The sequence below is a fragment of the Prionailurus viverrinus genome, chromosome F2 (genome assembly GCF_022837055.1).
Source record: "Prionailurus viverrinus isolate Anna chromosome F2, UM_Priviv_1.0, whole genome shotgun sequence".
Taxonomy (NCBI): domain Eukaryota; kingdom Metazoa; phylum Chordata; class Mammalia; order Carnivora; family Felidae; genus Prionailurus; species Prionailurus viverrinus.
This window is the reverse complement of record NC_062578.1, coordinates 81,257,888-81,278,735: the sequence shown is the minus strand read 5'-3', so window position 1 is coordinate 81,278,735 and position 20,848 is coordinate 81,257,888. Positions and strand designations below refer to the sequence as shown.

General features: G+C 59.4%; 1 protein-coding gene across 2 annotated transcripts in view; it reads left to right on the top strand.

Moving 5' to 3' along the window:
* Nucleotides 1–20,848, top strand: part of LOC125156607 (maestro heat-like repeat family member 5) — a 63,768-nt gene that overhangs the window by 26,815 nt on the left and 16,105 nt on the right. For both annotated transcript variants that reach the window (XM_047842776.1, XM_047842775.1), the window contains exons 7-20: nucleotides 2,265–2,372; nucleotides 2,686–2,802; nucleotides 3,312–3,431; nucleotides 4,493–4,645; nucleotides 5,305–5,427; nucleotides 6,211–6,290; nucleotides 6,745–6,880; nucleotides 8,466–8,561; nucleotides 10,116–10,220; nucleotides 11,528–11,663; nucleotides 11,963–12,135; nucleotides 14,466–14,615; nucleotides 15,396–15,550; nucleotides 20,357–20,516. In XM_047842776.1, coding sequence (XP_047698732.1) covers nucleotides 2,265–2,372; nucleotides 2,686–2,802; nucleotides 3,312–3,431; nucleotides 4,493–4,645; nucleotides 5,305–5,427; nucleotides 6,211–6,290; nucleotides 6,745–6,880; nucleotides 8,466–8,561; nucleotides 10,116–10,220; nucleotides 11,528–11,663; nucleotides 11,963–12,135; nucleotides 14,466–14,615; nucleotides 15,396–15,550; nucleotides 20,357–20,516 — 1,812 coding nt within the window. The remainder of the gene's footprint in view (nucleotides 1–2,264; nucleotides 2,373–2,685; nucleotides 2,803–3,311; nucleotides 3,432–4,492; nucleotides 4,646–5,304; nucleotides 5,428–6,210; nucleotides 6,291–6,744; nucleotides 6,881–8,465; nucleotides 8,562–10,115; nucleotides 10,221–11,527; nucleotides 11,664–11,962; nucleotides 12,136–14,465; nucleotides 14,616–15,395; nucleotides 15,551–20,356; nucleotides 20,517–20,848) is intronic.

Below are 20,848 nucleotides of genomic sequence, written 5' to 3'. Positions count from 1 at the left end.
AACTTACAGGACATCGTGTGTTAATTAAACTTCAATAAAAAAAACCTTTAAGCCTTGGGGCGCCTGGGTGGCTCAGTCAGTTGAGTGTCCGTCCAACCTCAGGTCAGGTCATGATCTTGCGTTCGTGAGTTCAAGCCCCGCGTCGGGCCCTTGCTGACAGCTCAGAGCCTGGAGCCTGAATCAGATTCTGTCTCCCTCTCTCTCTGCCCCTCCCCCACTCATTCTCTCTCTCTCTCTCTCTCTCTCTCTCTCTCAAAAATAAATGGACCTCAAAAAAATTTTTTTATTCTTTAAAACTTGACTAATTTTTAACTTTGGAAACAAGTTTGTTCCCCAAACTCAGATATTCCTTTTTTTTTTTTTTTTAAGTAATGTAGTGCCCACCCTATATATTCTACGAACACCCTTAGCAGGGTCTGGGGCAGATGTGGAATCAAATACATTAATATCTCTGCTGCAGACACATACAAAATTCACACTAATTCCCATAAATAGTGTCACATCGGTTTGGATCAGCTTTTACCACCAAATGAGTTTGCTGCAAAGCCATGAAAAAGTGTTTAATTTTCTGGGGTTTTGAATGTGAATCTCGGATGAGGAGCTGTAGCAGTGGCACAGGCAGCACTTGAAGGAAACACGACAATAGGCAAGAACCCAGGGCTTCCGGGTGGCCCGGGGCCCACGGTGATCGGCAGATACCTGTCCTGGGGGCAGGGAGGGTGGGGAGCCAGTAGGTCCCGTTACAAACAGGCCAGACTCGGGGCAAAACCCGGGCTGACGAGAGCGGGGAGCAATGTCCATTTCAGGCCATTTCAGGGCCCCCCGCCCCGCCCCACCCTGCCCTACCCTACGCTACCCAACCCTACGCTACCCAACCCTCCCCAGCATCGCCGGAGAGGGCGCTAAAGGTCCCACCTGCAGGGGGCACTCTCGGCGGGCTTGCATCCAGCCACGCGGCAGAATGGATACCCTTGTGCTCCAACCAAGGCACCTATGAGTGCTCCTCTAGGATAAATTCCTAGAAAGGGAGTCCCTTGGGGAAATGTACACACGTTTTAAATTTTAATTGATGCCTGCCAAAGCCTTCACCAAAAAATAGAGAGAGAGAGAGAGATCCCTCACCTTCCCACCGAAGGACACTTCCTTGCTGACATCCAGCAAGTTTATTTTTTGCCAGTCTCATATCATCTTAATTTCCGTTCCTCAGATATTAGCAAGGCTGAGGTGATAGCCTGTCACGTGTGTGTGCTTTCACTATTTCTAAGCGGACCGTTGCCTTTTTCTTACTAGCTTATGAAGTGCTCGTTATCATCGATATTAACCCTTGGCAAGAGGTTGTAGGAAACAAAAACACAAGCCAACACAATTTACTGCATCTTTCAACCGAATTTATGGTGGTTTTGCTGAACAAACTTCGGAAAACGTTTACCTTCACATCCATCAGTCGTTTTTTCTTTTTTTTTTTTCAACGTTTTTTTTTATTTATTTTTGGGACAGAGAGAGACAGAGCATGAACAGGGGAGGGGCAGAGAGAGAGGGAGACACAGAATCGGAAACAGGCTCCAGGCTCTGAGCCATCAGCCCAGAGCCCGACGCGGGGCTCGAACTCCCGGACCACGAGATCGTGACCTGGCTGAAGTCGGACGCTCAACCGACTGCGCCACCCAGGCGCCCCAGTCGTTTTTTCTATAAAGATCTGGAGGCTTGGGATCATATCTAGAAGGGGTACCCCCGCCCCAAAGGACCTGGGGATCAAAATCTCGGACTTGAACTGTGGGATCTGGGAACACCGAAATAAAGAAATCTTGTAGTCGTCATATGTTAGAGCAAAACTTCTAGGACTTTATATTTAGAAGCCACACTCCTTCGTTTCTCTGATCCCACATTCATTCAAAACCATTTTACTGGAGCATCGACTACGTGCCAGGCACAGTTCCAGGTGCCGGGAGACTGCCTGGCACCCACACTCAGGCCAGGCCACGTTCACCTGACGCTCACTGAGCATCTGTGACGTCTGGGCCCCTGCCCGGTGCTGGGGACATGGGCAGGCTCCTGGTTTCAGCCTCTCCTTGAACACCTCCAGGGAAGGGAATCTCAGGGAAATCAGAGGGCGGGCCCTGGAGACTCAGGAAGAAAGGCAAGAGAATGACGGAGTCAGGGCTCTGAGTGACCAGGGCCGGCCGGGGCTGGTGGAGGCCTCAGCCCCAGCCCGCGGGGTGGAGGGAGTGACCACTCCAGCCCTGCCCACTCCTATCTGCTCACAGATGGCGGGAAAGTCCGTCCAGTTCCTGAACATGGACAGGTGGTCCAAGGAGCTGTTGTCGGCACTCACCAAGCCTGACCAGACGCATCAGGAACAGCCCCCGGAGAAGGTGGATCACCCCCTGTGTCCCCCGCCCCCCCAGGCAGCCCCTGTGCCCACCACACAGTCCCAGGGACTCTGTCCATAGGATGCCCACCTAAGCAAGGCCGAGGCCCCAGAAAGACACTGAGACCCGAAAGAAACAAAGGGCCAGGGGCCTGTGCAGCCGGATTTGATGTGGCACTGTTAAAACCCGTCAAAACTAGGCAGGGGCATGAGGGTCCTAGAGCAGGGGCGTGAGGACGGCTACAGGAGCCCAGGGAGGCCATCGGGGTGGACAGAGGTGGGTCAGACCCAGGACAAGAAGCCAAACCTCCCCCCAGGCCTTTCTGTTCATCTACTACGGGCTGATCCTTCAAAACGAGGACAATGCCACCACTGTCAGGACACACCTGAGAACCCTCCTGGACACGTCCCACCAGTGGCCCAAGCAGCGGGAGGTGAGGACCCGGCCCCCAGCCTAGCCCACAGCCGCCTGACCCTGACTGCAAGCTTAGCCTGTTCCCTGCTCGTACCCTGAGCCCTGGTCAGGCCAGACAAAGACACCTGATCCTTTTCACACCCTGAGTCCTGACCCTGGTCACACCCTGAGCCTACCATAACTTGGTAGGTCCTCTCCTCTGTCACACATCTATTTCCTGGACCCTCCTTCCCTCCTCTGGCCCAGGCTCAGAGCTAGTGGGGGCAGGGGGAGTTTACAGGCCTCCAAAGAGTCACCGCTCCCCCCTGCCTCCCACACCACCCACCCACCCCCATAAGAGATGCCCTCACAGGGTTGGGCCAGAGCTGCATGTCCTGAAGAGCGGGGGGGGGGGGTGGGGGAGAGGGGGTCCCCATGACCTTGGACGAGTCCCCTCCCTTTCTGGGCCTCAATTTCCACACGCCCAGGCGAGAGTCCAGGCATGGTCCTGTGACCGGCACCGGTGACCCTGCTCCCCCGCACCTGTAGGGTATCGCGCTCACCGTCGGGCTGGCTGCGACCCGCCACCTGGACCACGTCTGGGCCGTCCTAGAGCAGTTTGGCCGGAGCACACCCGTTAAATGGAGCCTCCACAGCTTCTGCCTGAAGGTTCTGGCTCTGGGGCGGTTCGGGGCCTCAACGAGGGGCTGGGCATCAGGACCCCCACCCTCTACACGGGTCTGGGCGTCCGAGAGGGTCTCCGGGGATAGTTAGGAGCACAGGCTTTGGACCAAGCCTCCCTGGCCTCCAGTGCCACCTGCAGCGTGACCCGCGTGCCTCAGTTTCTCCTCTTGAATAACAATTCCTCCCTTCCCAGCCGTTGGGATGGAAACGTGGCTTTGAAATGTCTGGCACACAGCAGGCGCCCCGGTGACATCTCGCAGTGGCTGTGCTGGCCGCTGTGTTTATTAATGGCCTTTTGACACGTGCCCTGCCTGTAACATGAGACGAGGTCCAGAGGGCGACCTTGTACCCCTGCTGATGGGCGGCATGCCCCCCTCCCCCGTCCTCGCTGCACCCCTGGTCACTCCTGCGGGCAGAATCAGTGTCTGGGGCTGCATGAGGGAGCTCAGGACAGACGGGGGAAGAGTCACAGGTAGCACAGACAGCCCAGCGGGGGCCGGCCACCTCCTCGGGCCCCGCAGCCGGCAGGTGACAGAGCAGGGACTGAAACCCATATCTCCAGCCCTCAGAGGGGGCCTAGTCACTGACAGGGAATGGAGGCAAGTGGTCCTCAAGTGACATCAGAAGGGTGTCTCAGATGTCCCCCACACTCTCTGGGCCTCCCTCGGGTCCGAAGGTCCAGAGCCCCATTACCATCTCCCTAGGTTGAGGCATGGCCTGCCGGGCCCCCAGCAGCCCAAAGGGGAAGTGGGCCTCCGGCTCCAGGGGAGGGGGCTACGCAAGGCAGGCAGCGTGAGGGGCTAGGACCCTGGCCAGTTCTGGGAGAGCCGAGTGCCTCGCACACACCTCAGGTGACCCCACAGTCCCGTTCCAACCCCCCAGAGAGACGATTCCACTCTCCCTATTTTCCTCTCACGGTAAACTGAGACTCGCAACCCCTCAGAACCCTTGCCCGCAGTACCCGCTAGGGTGCAGAGTACTTCCTGTCGCCGCTCCCCCGGGGGCGGGCCAGGGGGACCCCGACGCCCTTTGTCTGTCCCCACCAGGGTCAGAAATCAGAGGACCCAAAGTGGAGGTGGGCCAGCAGCACCATGCTCCTCGCCTACGGTCAGATGGCGGTCAAGGCCAAGGCGCACATCCTCCCCTGGGTGGACAACATCTTGTCACGGATGGTCTTCTACTTCCACTACAGCTCCTGGGTATGGCTCCCCGGGGCCACCCCTCTGGAGCCCAGCCTTGACACAGCCCAGGCCCCACCAGAACCTGGGTCAGAGAATGCTAGGACCTTCCAGGGCCTTGGGGCACTCCTCCCCACCCTTACCTGACTCTGAAATCAGGAGGAGCCAGGCCTGGCCTCCTCGTTGTCCCGCCTACTCACCCCGTTGTCCCACCCAAAGCTTCGAGGGCTTCCGTGGTGGCCCCACCCCCACACTCTCCTTGGCTTTCACTCTGGGGCATTGGAAGGCCCGGTGATGCCCCATCCCCTCCCCAGGACGATGGCCTGCTGACTCTGTACTCTGCACCCAGGGTGTCCACCCCAGGGGGCTAAGAGGACCAGGCAGCCCGGTCAGGCCATCCCATCCCTCAGATCTTTGGGCTCTGGGTTGCCACACATCGAGTGAGGCCAGACATTGGCTTCTTACTCCTGACCTTGACATGTTGTCAACATATTCACATTTTTAAACAAAACCACACAGCTCCCCCCTCAAAGTCCTACCTATGTGGCCCAGCTGCAGATCTCTGCCGTACTCCCTCAGCAATGCCCTGCAGCCACATGTGATGGTGGCGCTCTCTCCTGCCTGTCCTGTGCCCCCTCTATCCCCCGCTCCATGGCCTGACCCCCATGCCCCCATGCCAGGACGAGACCTTGAAGCAGAGCTTCCTCACTGCCATCTTCATGCTGGTGGGGGCCATCAGCCGCAATGAGGGGGCCCACAGCTACGAGTTCTCCCAGATCTCAGAGCTTCTTGAGTGTCTGATGGTGAGTCAGGGTCCTGGGGCAGAGGAAGGGGACCCATGAGAAGGAGGAGACTCCTCCCTCGGGCCAGCAGCATCCACAAGAAGCAGGTGTTGGAAAGGGGCAAAGAAGTTGGATTTCTAGGGTGTGTCCAAGCCCCTCATAGGCTCTGGCACCTGGGAGCGCTCCATGCCCCCCACTTCTCTTGGTTCTTCAGTGACCCTGAGCCGGCCAGTTGTGTCCACCTCCCAGCATATGTGGCTGAGGCCCAGAAAGGCCAGCACCATCCATTCTGCTAGCACCATCCCAGCGCAGACCACTGCTCACTAGAGATTTCAGGCTTACAGAACCCCAGGGTAGTGGAGGAAACACACAACTGCTGGACAATTACAACTGTAATAATAAAATAACAGTTTACTGAGCTCCCATTCACTGAGCTCCTGCTGTGACTCAGACACTGTGCTTTGCACACCTTGCTTCACACCTGACACGTGTGCAACAACACTCTGTTATTTAAGTAACAGAGTAAGCAAAGCTTGGGGCAGTGTGGAGACTTGCTCAAGGTCGTGCAGCCAGTATGTGGCGGTCAGGGTGCAGACGTGACCTGTCTCACTCTAAAGGCTGTGCTCTAGTTCTCTAAGTGCAGCCAGGCCACAGAGGCCCCTGTGGGTGGGTGGGAAGCTGGACCATGATCCCGTGGGCCATGGGGTGCCAGGCACTGGGTTCTTCAGCCAGGGATGAGACTTGGTGTCAGAAGTGTGATAAGCCCAGGCCTGAGTCACTCAGCCTTCACCTGTGGATCTACAGGTCTTGATGGAGAAGGAACCCCAGGACACACTGTGCACGTCAACTCGCCAGCAGACCATTCACATCATCTCCAGCCTCTGGTACGCTCCCCAGCCCCACCCAGGGTCAGGCCCCAGTTCAGGCCTGTAAGAGGCTCTCAATAAACAGTATAGCTATTGTGATTAATTCACACCTCAAAGAATGAAATTTTAGCATCATTTGCCCAAACAGAGCCACTGAAGATCCTAGTGGTGTAGCCAGGGCTGGGATGAGACCAGTCTGTCCAGTAAAGGGGAGCCTGAGGTACAGGGCTTATGAAGCATCTGCTCCCAACCAGGCCATGCTAGTCCCTTACAAAGCCTCCTGGAATTCAACCTGCCCAGGAGGCTCTGCAGGCCAGCGAGGCAGAAGCTCACATTTGAGTCTCTGGTCAAGGACAGACTGGGTGAGGGGCTGCTGCTCAGGGCTTGTCAAATCTGGTCTATTCTGGCTGGGGGCCCCTTTGCAATCACCGGCCCCCACACCCCTCCCTCACTGCCCTCTACCTCTAAACAGTAAACTGAGGCCGCCCCTGGACTTGAAGAGGAAATCACGGCTTCTGTCAGTCTGCCTCCGCAGTGTGTTCGCCCTGCCACTGATGGACATCCTGAAGAAACACACCTGCCTCTTCCTGGAGCCACCCAACATACAGGTGTGAAGCTGGCCCATGTACCCCTCCAATGAGAGGGGCCCCTTGGGCAGGCATCCAGCTCTGCCTGCTGTTCGTGGCTTTGGAGGGGGTGCAGGCTAGATGGCAGAGCCTTTGACCCCCCCATAGGATAGGGCTGGGGACCCTGAGCATGTTTCTTAACTTCTCTGAGCCTCCATTTGCCCAACTGTGACATGGGGGTGATAAGTGTGGAGCTAACAGTACTTAATTCTCCAGATAAAAGGGGACACTGGTGTCCCATGTCTGGTGCACAGGGTGCTCTACAAATAGGAGTATAAGTGACCTCTCTCCCTGCCTGCCCAGAGAGCAGCCCTGGGCTGTCTCACTACTTAACTGGTCTCACCCCACCAAGGCCCCAGCAGGCCCATCCTTTACTGGGCCGGATGCCCCCCTCCGCACCTCATGGGCTCTGCAGAGGGCATAAACCCATCCCCCTGGGGCACCACCAACACCTGCTGCCCAAGTGTTTACCCTAAAGGGCAGGGAACTGGTGTTAACCGAGCACCTGCTTTGAGCACCTGTGTGTATGTTAGCTCACCTTCCCAGCAGCACTTGTCCACAGGGTGAGGAAACCAGCTCAGAGAAATGGAAGTGTCCGGTGTGGGAGTCGGGGTAGAACCCCACTCCTGCCCCATGGCCGGGTCCAGACTGGACTGGGACAGATAGGCACTCTGGATGCGGAGAGTGCAAGTGGTGCCCTGGGCCCAGGACAACACCACAGCAGCAGCCCTCCAGAAGGCCAGGGCCTGTCCCCACTCCAACCCTGCAGGAACCTAAAGTGCCCCCATTACCAGATGACAATGTCATGGCTGGCTCACCTAGGGAGCTTAGCCGGGTCCCAGAAGGTAGGCTGGGGGCTCCTGCTCCTTCCCATTCAATGTGCATCAGCACCCAGCAGGTGGGGTTGACCTCATAACCAGTTCTCAGGTGACCAAGGTGGGCTCAGAGAGCTGAAGTGAGTTCTCCAGGGCTCCCAGGGAGTGGACAGCCCGCGCCCAGGGCTCCGCTCTGACAGGAGGCGGGCTGGGCGCTTTCTCTGGCTGGCTCCCTCCATGAGCACGCCCGGTGAGCCGAGCAGCAAACATTGGGGGTCTCATGTGAGACCCAGGAGGCAGGACAAGCTGCGTAATTTGCCCCAACTAATGCAAAATGAAAATGCGGGCCCTTGTTTGAAGCTCAGGAAGAATTTCAAGATGGGACCGCAAAGCAGGAAACCAAGCACACGAGGATCCTTCTGGGTGCCAGGTCTTGCGCAGGTTGCTTGCCCGAGAAGCCAGCCCCGCTGCAAAGGAACTTACCTTGGCCACAGAGAAACCTGTGACCTTGGGCCGGTCTGACCCAGACTGCCCCCTGCCCAATCTCCCAGCTGCCCAAATGGGGCTTGTGCCGGGGCCCTTCCTGGATGTGATGTGAACGCACGTGGTGTGCAGCCTGGCCACGGGGGTGTGCAGGAAGGGGCACCACTACCATGGAGAGGCCAATGCACTGGGGCCCTGCAGGAGGCCTTGGCCCGCAGTCGCAGCCGGGGCCTGGCGGCTGCCCTGACCTGCTCCACCCCCCTGCACAGACCCTCTACAACAAGACCTTGGAGGCCCTGGACCAGATGCTGCAGAGCCTCATCATGCAGAACCCTACGGCCGACGAGCTGCACTTCCTGCTGTCGGTGAGGGGCGGCAGCTGGCACAGCGCAGGGGCGGGGCCGGCACAGGCCGGGCCGAGGATGGACAAGGGAAGGTGCCCGGAGGAGGCAGGGTCTGAACTCCGGGTGGCAAGTGGCCCATGAACTTGGAGGCTTGAGGGCTGTCCATTTTCAGGGATCACAGCGGTTTGGGAGAACTGGAGGGCAGGACGGCAGGTGCCCCTGGTGGGAAGTGGGCCTTGAGTGCCACACTTGAGGGGGGCTGCTGAGGAAGCAGGCTGGGACCTGACCTCCCTCCCCTGAGACCTCGTTCTGTAGCCATGTCTCCAGCTGTGAGGAGGGCTCTCACAAGCCCAGCACCCCCACCCTCTCACCTTGACCGGAGGGAGACCAGTCAACAGGCCGGGACAGTCCAGGGGCAGGGGAGGAACCAGAGATAGGACACTGGCTCAGCTGGGAGGGTTGGAAGTCAGGGCCAGTGGACTTCACCTGAATGAGGACCAAGGAGGTCATGGGGTAGAGAAGGGAAGGGAAGGGCCCAGCAGGCAGAGGGCCCCGCCGAGGGGTGAGCAGCCTGTGTGAGCCCAGGATCGGGACAGACATTCTGCATGGCTGCAGCTTGGGGAGTGCGCTAAGGTGGCGGCTGGGGGTGAGGAGGGGGGTTAGGGTTAGGTTAGGTCCAGCCTGGAGGCCTTGTGGGGGCGAGGGGAGCCACAGAAGCAGGGGGCCCCAAGCTGGGTGCACCGATGGAAGTCAGGTGTGTGCCTGGCGGGGGTGGGGGAAATGTCTGCATTTTCACTCACCCCCTTCCCCCCCCACCGGAAAAGTAGTGTGTCCCCTCCCCCTGGCAATGTTGGCGACAAACCACAGCAGTGCCGGGAGTGGCTATGTTTGCCACCGATGGAAGTCACAGATGTGGTCATGGGACATTGCTGGGTCACAGAATCTCCAAATACCGTTTCCTGCATCCGACGTCAGAATCACTGACTATAAGCATCCGTCGCTTTAACAAAGAGGCTCAGATGTGGCTTAAAACTGTTCAGTGTAACTGTTTCAATATGTGTTTGCATCCCTTTGTGACTCCGTGCAATTATGTTGCGCACAGAAAAGCACTGTTCTGTACAGGGGTGCGTGTCGCCAAAGGGGTTCAAACCCAGGGGCCTCCAGGGGCTTTGAGCAGGAAACGACCTCTCCTCTCTGACAGAGCTGTCTGGAGCAGAGGGGTCAGGAGAGGCTGAGCAGAGGGACAGGGGAGGGCAAGACCTGGGGAGCGGTGGACGCGGAAGGGGCGGAGCCATGGACCAGGGTGGGCGAGGCCTGAGTCGGGGGTGGGCAGGGCCCTGCTGAGGAGGCGGGCCTGAGGTGAGGGGCGTGGCTGGACCGGGCGTGGTCTCGGCCAGGGTGGGTGTGACCTGGGTCCCGGGCAGGGCGGAGCCTTGCTGGCCAGCTAACCGATTCCGGGGCGGGTCCTGAGCCGAGAGGTGAGCCCAGGGCTGAGCAGGGGGTGGCCCCCGCGGAGCCGGGGGACGCGGGGGTGCGCAGCTGCAGCACCCCCTCTCTGCCCCTGCCCACCCGCAGCACATGTACACCTGGCTGGCGTCGGAGAAGACACACGAGCGGCAGCGGGCTGTGCACAGCTGCGTGGCCCTCCTCGGATTCCTGAGCCACCACCTCTACCTGGATGTGAGTATCCAGCCCGCGGGCCCCGCGCCCCACGGCCCCTCTGCGGCCCCAGCCAGGCCACCCTCCTCGGGCTCGTGGGGTTCCAGGCCCCCTGGACCTCTGCCACCAGGACAGCGCGGATCCCCAAGTGTCCCCTTTCCACGCACACCAGGGAACAGGCTGGGGGCGGAGATTGGGGCCCCCTGCTCAGGTCCTCCCAGCTGGGCTCTGAACCCAGATGCCTGGACCCCTGACCCAGCAGGCTGGGCTCCTGCCAACGCGCCTTGAAGCCTCGGGCAGGTTCCTGTACGCCCTGAGCCTCTCAGTGTCTCACCCATGAAATGGGAGGAAATGAGTCCTCAGAGGGGTGCGGCCCTGCGCCAGTCCAGGTCAGCGCTGACTGCGGCAACAGCCGCCGTCCACCGCGACCCCCAGCGGGTCATGCCTCACAGTCTAACCGCCATCTGTCGCTGGAGCCCTTGGGCTGAATGAAGTCGGCACCGTCAGGGAATGAGCGCTTCTGCGTTTATCAGCCAAAATCAGCACTAATTCCTTAGGGAGATTCGTGGGACGTTGAGAAAATTAGTTTCTCTCCACGTTGCCCGGCCGGCGTGCGTTTCTAATGAAGGCGGAGAGGTGGGCATGGGGGACGGGCGGGAGCGCTCCCTGCACAGACGCCTCCTTCATTCTCAGGGTGAGGGGGACCCCTCTAGAGGGGCTCAAGGGGCCTGCAGTTCATTCAAAATCGATTTCTGCAACCCAGGACCCGGACTGCGGCCGGGGCAAGTGAGGCGCTGACCTGGGGTGCAAAATTTACCCGGACACCAAAACACCCCACAATCAAGATAAATAAGGTGGTGTTTTAAAGCAATCTACTCAGCAAATGGCGGCAGCTGTGGGCTGGCTGCCTGTTGTTATAAATAAAGTTTTATTGAAACCAGGGCGGGGGTTAGGGCCAGGAGAGTGAAGCCCCATGAGGTAAGGTGGTGGTAATGCAGGGCCAGGCCGTCTCTAGGTACAGTTTTGAAACTGTGTGCATCAGGAATTGTTACATCCATTTTGACTTTTCTAAATATTGCATTAAAGTATTCTTTCTCTTCGTTTCTGAGTTTGGGGTCAGCCCCTTAAGTTGTGCCCTGAGCTGTTGACTATAGTGGCCCGACTGGGTGGGCAGAGCCTGGGCCTGGGGTCCCGAGAGCTGAGTCTCGGCCCTGCCACATGGTTGGAGGGGATGCATGCTGATGCTGGCCGAGCTGGGGTGAGTGCACAGCAGAGGGGAGACCCCACGGTAGGGTCTGCATTCTGTGGTTCCCATACTTTCGCTGCAGACCAAAGAGGACTTCAGGAGGACTGGGCAGCTGGTGGGCATGCTGGGGATTTTGTGCCAGGACCCTGACAAGGCCACCCGGCACTCCAGCCTGGAAGGGGTGGGCCACCTCTACCAGCTCCTGATGCGCCAGAGAGGTGAGCCTCCGAGGGCCACCACGGTGGACCCACGGCCACCCTGACCACAGCCTCAGCTGAGACCACACCCACACTGCTGAACACAGCCCATCCCAGATCTGCCCCCAAACCCACCTCTAACCCCAGCCACGGCCCTGGAACGCCTCCCGCCCCCAGGCCCACTCACACTCCCGTCCCCATAAGGGCACAGGCCTGACCCTGGCTACACGCGACCCCACCCTAACTCTTGCCTGTCCCAACCTAGACCCCAGCCCACCTCTGCCCCGCCCTCACCCTCGCCCAATCCCGCCCCTGGCCAGCGAGGGAACTTCCAACCGTGGAGGCACAGGCCCCCAAGCAGCTCTCCCAGGCCAGCGAGGATGGGGCCCCCATCTGGAGCAGCGGAGACCAGCAGACAGCTCCCCCCACCCCCCGTGAGATGGCATTCCCGAAGGATCACATCTTCCAGCTTGGCAGCTCCCAAGTCATCAAGGTCAAAGCCCTTAGAATGGTGGGATAGGTCCGGGTGGGGGGAGGCCTGGCCATGCTCTGCTCCGACCCCCCACCACAGGGCTTTCAGCTGTTGGGGTGGCCCTACTGCACCCCTGGGGGGGGGGGGGTCAGACCCCGAGCCAGGTGTAAGTATTAAAACCAAGGCGGGGATCTCACCTGTGTCTCTGGTGGTTCACTGAGAGTGTTTGGAGAAGTCTGTGGCCCCTGGCCTGGGACCTGGGAGTTGGGGGAGGGGGGATTGGAGGGAGAGACCAGGGACAGACCCTGGGGTCAGCAGCCCAGGCCTGAGTCCCAGCTCTGTCCCCCACGGCTGTGCAGCCTAGACAAGCCCTCTCCCCTCTCTGAGCTCCCAGCTTTCTCCATAAAATGAGCGGGCTGGCATTGTGAAGTTCCGGCCACCATGAGCACCCGGTAAATGGTGGTGTCGGGACAGCTCCCAGGTGTTCCCTGAGGCACCAGATGGCACCCTTCCCTGTAAGTCTGGCTTTTGCGGGATGAGAATTCTGCAGAAATATCCCTGAATTCCTCATTTTCCCGGGGGCCTCTCAACCCTCTGAAAGCCAGACCCTCTTCCTATGAAGGCAGAGCACGTCTCTTCCTGCACGGTCACCTCGTCTACCTCAATCAGCCTCTCGGTCAGCAGCCTGGGGGAGCCCAGCAGTTCCCCCAAGGCCCCTCTCATCACCCCAGGGAGGTCCCGTAACTTTGTGACATCCTCTGCCCGATCTGTGTTCTCTTCTGAACATGAGCGAGTCTGAGGCACTGAGTGTGGGCCGGATGCTGGTGTTAACTCGACAAGCCATGTTTCCTGGAGCCTCACGTTCTGGGTGGGCAGTCCGTGATGTCTCCACCTGGTGACTTTGCTCGTCCCTTCCTGGTGTTGAGCCCATGACTGACAAAGACCCCTGTCCTTGGCGTACTGATCTGTCTCCCCCTGTTAGACCTTGGGCACTCCAGGCCAGAGGCAGGGTCTTGCCAGGGCTCAGTGCGAGGCCTGGTGGTAGGGCCAGCCTTTGACAGATACCCATCAAGTTGAACCAAATGAAGAAGCGTTTGCACGCAGCTGGTAAGGGCTACAAATATTCCATTAAAATTATTAAAATTATTTTAACCTTCTAACCAGCAGCTAATCCTAATATTCTCACATTTTACCAAAATTTTAGAATAATGATTCTAATAAATGTTCTAACATCTGTTATTTAACACTTATTTTTATATCCAATAAAAATACAAACATCCCAACAGACTTTCGGACATTTCACCAAATAGGCTAGCATGCAAAGAAACATGTTACCTCCTTCAACATCCTTTCAGACTTCAAACCTTTCTGTCAGCCCCTGTCACCAGCATTCTATCTTCCTCTACCAGACGCTCCAGTCGCAGCCTTCCAGTAGAACTTTCCGAAAGGATACAAGTGTCTCTGTCCACACTGTCCAACGTACCCAGTACTGAGCACTGGAAATGTGGCTAGTGCTGCTGAGGAACTGAGGTTTTCAATGTTACTTAAGTTTCAGTTTAAATAGGTACGTGTGGCTGGTGGCCACCATATTGAGCAATAATGCTCGAAGTCTTTCCGGAAGGTTCCACCTGGGCCAGCCTCGGGCTGTCAGAGACTATAGTCTGAGGCTATGGAGCAGGGGTCCCACCCACCACCTTGCATTTCCTCCAGAGCCTCTTTATCACCCCAAGCGGCTCACGGTCTGGACTTAGAGTCACTCTTGGGAGAACACGGGCAGAGGCCAGTTGGGCTCTTGGGGAGGCCCTAGCACAGGACGGGAGCCCTGGGCTCTGGAGCCAGCCTGTGCTGTGGTAAGGGCATCCACGCGCCTCTCTGGGCCTAGGGGGTGACCCAGGTGACCTTGAAGACCCTTCACAACTCTGAAGTTCAAGTGCTCTTTGTTAAAATCATGGAAGGAGGGCTGGGGCTTGGCCTGGGGAGCAAGCACCCAGCGGGACGGAGGCTGGCAGCTGAGGAAGCCCACGAGGCGAAGACAGGGCAGAGGAGGGGAGGAAAGGAGGCTGGCGGGGCCGTGCAGGTCCCAGGACAACCACTGGGTCTGAGTGAGGAAGGGAGCCATGCCTCTGCCCTACCGTGGGCATCACTCTCTCCCTTCCTGCCCCCGGGCCGTGGCTGGCTCAGAGACATGTGCAGGTGATCACGTGTGGTCCCGGAGGAGAGGGGCTCAGAATTACGGGGTGCTCAGAAACCAGAGTGGCCTGAAGCAAAGGAAAAGGGAAAGCAAAGGCAGGAGCGGACACCTGGGCACGCGTGACCCACAGTGACGGCTGCCCTCGCCCCTGCCGGTACAGGAGGTCATGAAGCATCTCACGGTGGCAGAGCTGACCGACCTCATCTGGACAGCCATTGACGGACTGGGATCCCCCAGCTCCTTCCGCGTGCAGGCGGCCGCCGACATGCTGCTCCTCGCCATCCAGGAGCACGGGGCCGAGCTGGAGACGGTGAGAGGGCCGGGGCACCCGCTGAGGGTGGGCCGGGACGGGTCTGGGGGCAGAGGGACGCCCGGCAGCCAGCACCTGAAGCCAGCGTCTCTGGGCCAAGGCAGCGTCCCCGAGCTCAGCCCCGATGGGGGAGCCACAGACCCCACCCTGACAAGTTCCACTGAATGAACGAGTGAGTGAATGAACGAACGAACGAACGGCCCAAGCAGGTGTCCTGGGGCCCCGAGTGGTGTTTGCAGGCTCGAGAGGCACACGTGCACTGATGGAACAACTGCTCCAGGCTCTGGCGCAGCACATGGGGGAGGAGAAGGCACAGACCTTTCCAGAAGTTCCCGGTCCAATGGGCGGGGCAGACACGGACAGATAAGGACTGAACATAGGAAGTACACCCAGTGGGGTGGGGGTGGCCCCCGGGAAAAGGACGATTGATGACGCGTCCTGCACATGGGGAAGCCCCAGACGGGTGAGCAAGGGCACCGAAAGTGGAAGGCGAGGGGCGTTCCAGGCTCCCATAACAGCGTGTGCCCAAGTGGCCTGCTCGGGAGGTGACGAGGCCGGTGTGTCTGAGCCTCCCGGTGACTGGGCAATGTTTGGACAGAGTGGGAGGGCCTCTGGTGCCAGGGGAAAAGGTGGGGGGACCTCTCTCCCCGCAGCCTGGGACTGCCCTTCTGACCAGGCATCCGGGGCGGGGACGTGCCTCCCCTCAGACTTCCCCGGGCAGGGCCTGGCCTCCCCCCTCAGACCAGCTCTCCCGCCTATATCCTCTGCCTCCCTGCACAGGTTGCCAAGCTGGGCCGAGCCATTCACTTGCAGCTCTGCTCTGTCCACATCCCCCAAGCCAAGAAAGTCGCCCTGCACGCCATCACCCTGCTAGCCCGCAACCACACCTCGGAGCTGGTGGCCACCTTCCTGGACCCCTCCATACCCTTGGACAGGTGCCCGGCCCCACCCTCCATCCTCCCCCGGGCGGGGAACAGGGCCCCACCCCCCACAGGCCTGGGTGCAGGGAGGGAGCCTGTTTGCTCCCTCCCTGTTTGCTTCCTGCACGCCTCCTGAGGCCGGCTCCGGGGGGCCACTGCCCACCATCCTGTGCCACACAGGACACCCCGGCCCAGCCTCTGTCACCTGTCGCCTCGTGGACCCCAGGCGCGCCTGAAAGAGCCCAGCCAACACCCCCTCTCCCTCCCCCACCCAGGTGGTCACCGCGGCCCTTTTGGGTGGGGCTGGCTTTCTCTCGAAGCCCTCAGACCCCCGCCCCCCCCGAGTCCGGAGGCGGGCCAGCCACACTCGCCTGCCCTCAACCCTGCACTCCACCTTCACACCTGCCCGTGAGAAAAAAGCACACATTTTTCATTCCCGGCCACCCTCCTGCAGCTCTCCACGCCCCCCCCCCAGCCCCCCGCACCTCTGACACCACACTCAGCGGCCAGCCTTGCTTCCACTCCGCTGAGGAGTCAGAAGGCACCGGAAGAGAGCTCCCTCCAGCTCCCAGCACCCGAGACTTGTTTGCAGAAAGATTTCTGCTCTCCACACTGTTGTTCGTAATTTCGAGGGTTCTGGAGGGTCTGTTTTGTTTTGCTTTGTTTTTTGTGTGTGTGTGTTTGTTTGCATTGGGAACAGAGAAGGTCACCTGCAGTGCTTCTGCTCGATGGAATTCGCGGATCTTTTGGACAGCTGTTGTGAATGTGGTCCGGGCCCCCGAGAAGAAGGTGTCTTTTCCATCGTCAGGCGCAGAGCTTGAAGCGTATCCTCAGAGTTGCCTTATTGACTGTGTTGTATATGTATTTAACCGATGTCCATTCGGATCTGTCTCGTTCTGAGCACAGCACGCTGAAGTCATTTCTAATGCACTTCTATCCACGGAGCCCTCCGTCTCCCGCAATTTCTACCTCATAAAGGTGGTTGTCATGGGATCTGTGCAGACACACAGCTTCCTGAGCAGCCGTGACTTTGGGCATGATCGAGTGCACTGCCCTGTCACATGTAGTGCTCCGAGGGCCCGCAGCCCGCTGTGTCTGTTCTCAGGACAACAGGTGCACCTGCGCTCGCCTACGTTTCCGCGTCGGCCCCGCGTGTGTCTGTCGTCCCACAGACAGCGTGGAGCCCGGTTTCGATTTGTGATCCAAATTGGAAGTCTGTTTCTTTTAACCAGGGAGCTAAGTCCTTCCCTCACACTGATCGATACGACTGGCTTGTAGAGTCTCTACCCCACCCTCATGTCCCGTACTGGTGTGTGTTTTACTTTATTTGCTCTATTTCTGTTTCTGCGGGAGGTGTGGTCTTTGATCCTTAATCCTTTTTTCCATTTATGGGTTCACCTTTCGTAGTCTGCTTTATTCATCTTCTGCGGTCACCTGCTACCTCCCGGCCACCTGCCCATAAAACCTGCTACCTCCCGGCCACCTGCCCATAAAACCAGCAGCAAGACTGATGTCCTCTGTGCCACCCCTCTTCTTCTCCTGTGTTTTCAGCTGCACGTTTTCACTTGGCCGAAGTCTGCACTCTGCTCGGCTCTGGCCCCGACACGCGCCCCCTCGCCTCCCCTGGAGAGCCCTAGTCCTGTCCTAAGTGGACGAGCCCGTCTCTGACAGGCTGGGGTGGGGGGGCGGGCAGCTCCAGCTTGCCCTGGGCACCTGCGTGTCACAAGTCGTGTGCCTTGAAGGACAGCTTGGCTGGTCATAAAATCCTTGGTTCACACTTTCTTCTATTAACTCTAATAATGGTCATCTTTTTGCCTTTGTAAATATGTGTGCCTTTGCAAGAGGTCTTTTCTTTTTAATGTTTACTTATTTTTGAGAGACAGAGACAGAGCACAAGCAGGGGAGGGGCAGAGAGACAGGGAGACACAGAATCCAAAGCAGGCTCCAGGCTCCGAGCCGTCGGCGCAGAGCCCGACGCGGGGCTCAAAGCCACGAACCGCAAGATCGTGACCTGAGCCGAAGTCGGAAGCTCAACCTCCTGAGCCCTCCGGGTGCCCCTGCAAGAGGTCCTTATGCCTGGACACCTTGAAGCGTGTTTCTTTACCTTCGAAATTTAACTGTTGTATTAAGAAATGTCTCAGAGTTGATCACTCTGTGTTAATTCTCGCAGGGACCTGGTAGACTCTTTGACTATGTAGGTTGAGGCCTTCTGCCGTTGCTGTTACTGTTTCTGGAAAGTTCTCTAGGTCATCGCTTTAAATATCAGTTCCGATCCCCTGCTGTGTTTCTCCTTCCAGACTGGGAATCAGAGTGCCGTCCGTCCCTGGCCCGCCCTCCGTCCGTCGGCAGTATTTTCTCCTCTTTGCTCCTCCCCTGGCCATCTTTCTGCTTTTCCTCACTGCCCCTCAGCTTCCGTCTTAGCCCTCTGGGCGTCTTGCGTTTTTCCACCTGTAAGATGATGTCGTCTCTCCCACCTCTTCCCGGAACTCACTCCCTTTTCCTTTCTTCGCTGAGGTTTTTCTTTTTCTTTTTTGAAGCGACAATTCGAGGTGGCTTTTCCCATCTGTCGGTGACGGCTGGAGTCCGCGGGGCTGCAGGGGCCGTGTGGCCTCACGGCCTTGTCTGCCCCGGGCTGCTCTTTAGGGAGGGGTTTCCTCTCGTTGTGAACGGACCGTCTTTCTCGGTTTGGTTGTTGTTGTCGTTGTTGTTGTTGTTGCAATACCTCTGTGGACCTGCTCGTTTTGTTCCCGTTCCTATAAAACACTAGTAGCGTGTTCTGTAGGATTCCAAGTTCAATGGCACCCTCTTCTGTTTAGTGTAGCAAAGTCCAGATAATTTAGGAGATTCTGTGTCTTCGTGGCAGTGAAAGGGGCCTGTGTCCTCCAGTTGGGGTTTTTCGAGTGTTTGGGGGGGGGGTGGGTTCTTTTTTCTCTCGTAGGGCCTTAACTTTTTCTCTTTCGCATTATCCCTTTTGTCACCCAGTTTCTCTAGCCAAAGCTCTCAGGGTCCCCTTGACTCTCCTCTCTACACCCAGACCCATCCTCAAAGATCCCAGCAGCGCACCCTCCCCCTCACCCCTGTGTCCCCAGCCCTGTCACCACCCTAGTCAGGACATCGCTGGCTCCCACGGAGTCCCTGGCCATGTCCACCCCTCCCTCCCAGCAGCCAGAACAGGGCTTCACTAGTAAGTCGGACCCCCTCACTCCTGTGCTGCAAGCCCTCCGGTGGCCCCATCTTGCTCAAAGTCAAAGCCAAAACCTTGACAGTGGCCAATAAGGTCGTCTGCTGGCCCACTCTCTCCCACCCCGACCATGCTGGCCCTGAACATACCAACAACGGCTCTGAGTCGGGGCCAGAAGGTTCTGCCCACCCCCAGGGCCACATGGCTCCCCCCTTACGTCCTCGGGTCTGTGTTTGTGTCCCGTCCTGGGGACGGCTTCCCCACTGCCCCACTAGAAACCGAGCACAGCAGATGCGCCCTCCCGCTGTCTCCTGCGGCCCCCTCCCCTCCCCTGCTCTGTGCTCTTGGTCTGACGTGCCCTTGCTTGCTGGCTGAGCCGCGCTGTAGGGGTCACTCCCACACGGGCAGGGATTTTACCCATTCTGTCACTGCTCCGTCCCCGAGTTCACTGCCCACATGTGACCGTGCTGAGCACACACGTGCCAACAGAGCAAAGCAGAAACCGTGGCCTCTGGGTGCCCTCGCTCTTGAAGAAGCCTGTCACCTAAGTCCCTCCAGGCAGGCTCTACCCCCAGAGACTTGCCCTCGGTCACACGGCCGTGAGGGCACAGAGCAGGGACTTGGGCCCACGTCCTTCTGGCAGCAAAGGCCACACTCTTTCTAGGCCCCACCCTATGCTTCAGAGTCTCAGAAGCCTTGGAGCTGTCGTGCCCACCCAGCCCAGGGCTGTCTGAACGCTGGGGTGGGGGCTCATCCAGGCCCCCGCTCTGGCCTCCGGACCCCACCCCCACCCCTCCAGGCGCTTCTACCCAGCACGCAGGCCCACAGACCCCATAGCACAGGAAACAGAGGGCCGTCAGGGTCACCGACCTCTCGGGAGCCCCAACACCCTGCCTCCCCAGGTGTCACGGGCCGGTGCCTCGGACCAAGTGGAAAGGTCACAGGACCGGGCAGGCCTGGGCCCCAGCCCCAGCTGCTCCGTCACAAGGCAGGGCCCCGATCAGGGCAGTCCTCTCTCCCTCTCTCCAGTCCTCAGTGTCCCCACCTGCAAAATGAGCACAAGTTAGCATAAAGCTCTGATGGCCCCCACTCGACCCAGGTCAGGCCTGGGGAGCTGGACCCCAGCAAACCCAGGCCAGGAGGAGCCAGCCGGGACAGGCCTCCAGGCAGAAGTACCAACGGCTGAGCGGGTGCAGGCCCGGCGGGGGAGGAGTGCTCGCAGCACGTGTGGAGGCCCGGAGCGGCAGAGGTCGGAGGGCAGGGGTCAGCTGGACTTTGGAGCCACTGAGGGCAACAGACTCAGAGTCTGTAGCTGGGGTGCGAGGAGCCTGGAGAACAGACCCCGAAAGTGAGACCCAGGAGCACGGACCAGGGGCGGCTGGCCCACTGTCCATGGCACATCCCCCAGGCCGCACGCACACACACACGCACACACACGCACACACACCCGTCCACGCCGCCCTTCGTGGTGAAGGCGGCCACCCCGAGATGCTCTCCTCCACCCCCCAGGCCCCGGGATCCAGCCCAGCCTCCTCCCTCCCCCTCCCCACTACTCCAGGCGCCTGAGACCCCGCTCACCGTGGCCAGCGCTGTGGCCGAGCACAAGCAGGGCTGGCCTCACGGCCCCTCTTTGCCCACAGCCACTCCTTCCAGTTGTGGAGGGCCCTGGGGGCCGAGCGCCCCGTGAGTCGCCTGGTGGTGGCCACGCTGCTGGCCTGGCTGCAGGAGCGGCCGCTGCCATCCGGGGCCAGAGACGGCAGCCCCCCGCCCGAGGATAAGACCTACCTGCACTCGCTCACCGTGAGTCTCTGCAGCCACTGCCTCCACGCGGCCCCCAGCCGCCACCGGGCCGACCGGCTTCCCGCGTGCAGATGCCGGTGGCATCCAGGGCACCCACTGTGCGCCAGGCTGGGGGAGGGGGAGCCCCGTCTCCCGGCCGGGGAAGGGGCACGACCAAAGGCTGAGCACGTCCCGGCGGGGGGCTACGGAGCCCGCTTCTGCCCCGTGAAGTGGGACGGCGGTGGTCCTGCAGGGCTGCTGAGGGCCCTGGGTCACACGGCGTGTCCCCAGGATGCCGGACGCGCTGTGTGGGTGGCCTCACAGCCCGGGGGCTCCAGGAGACAGGTTCCAGC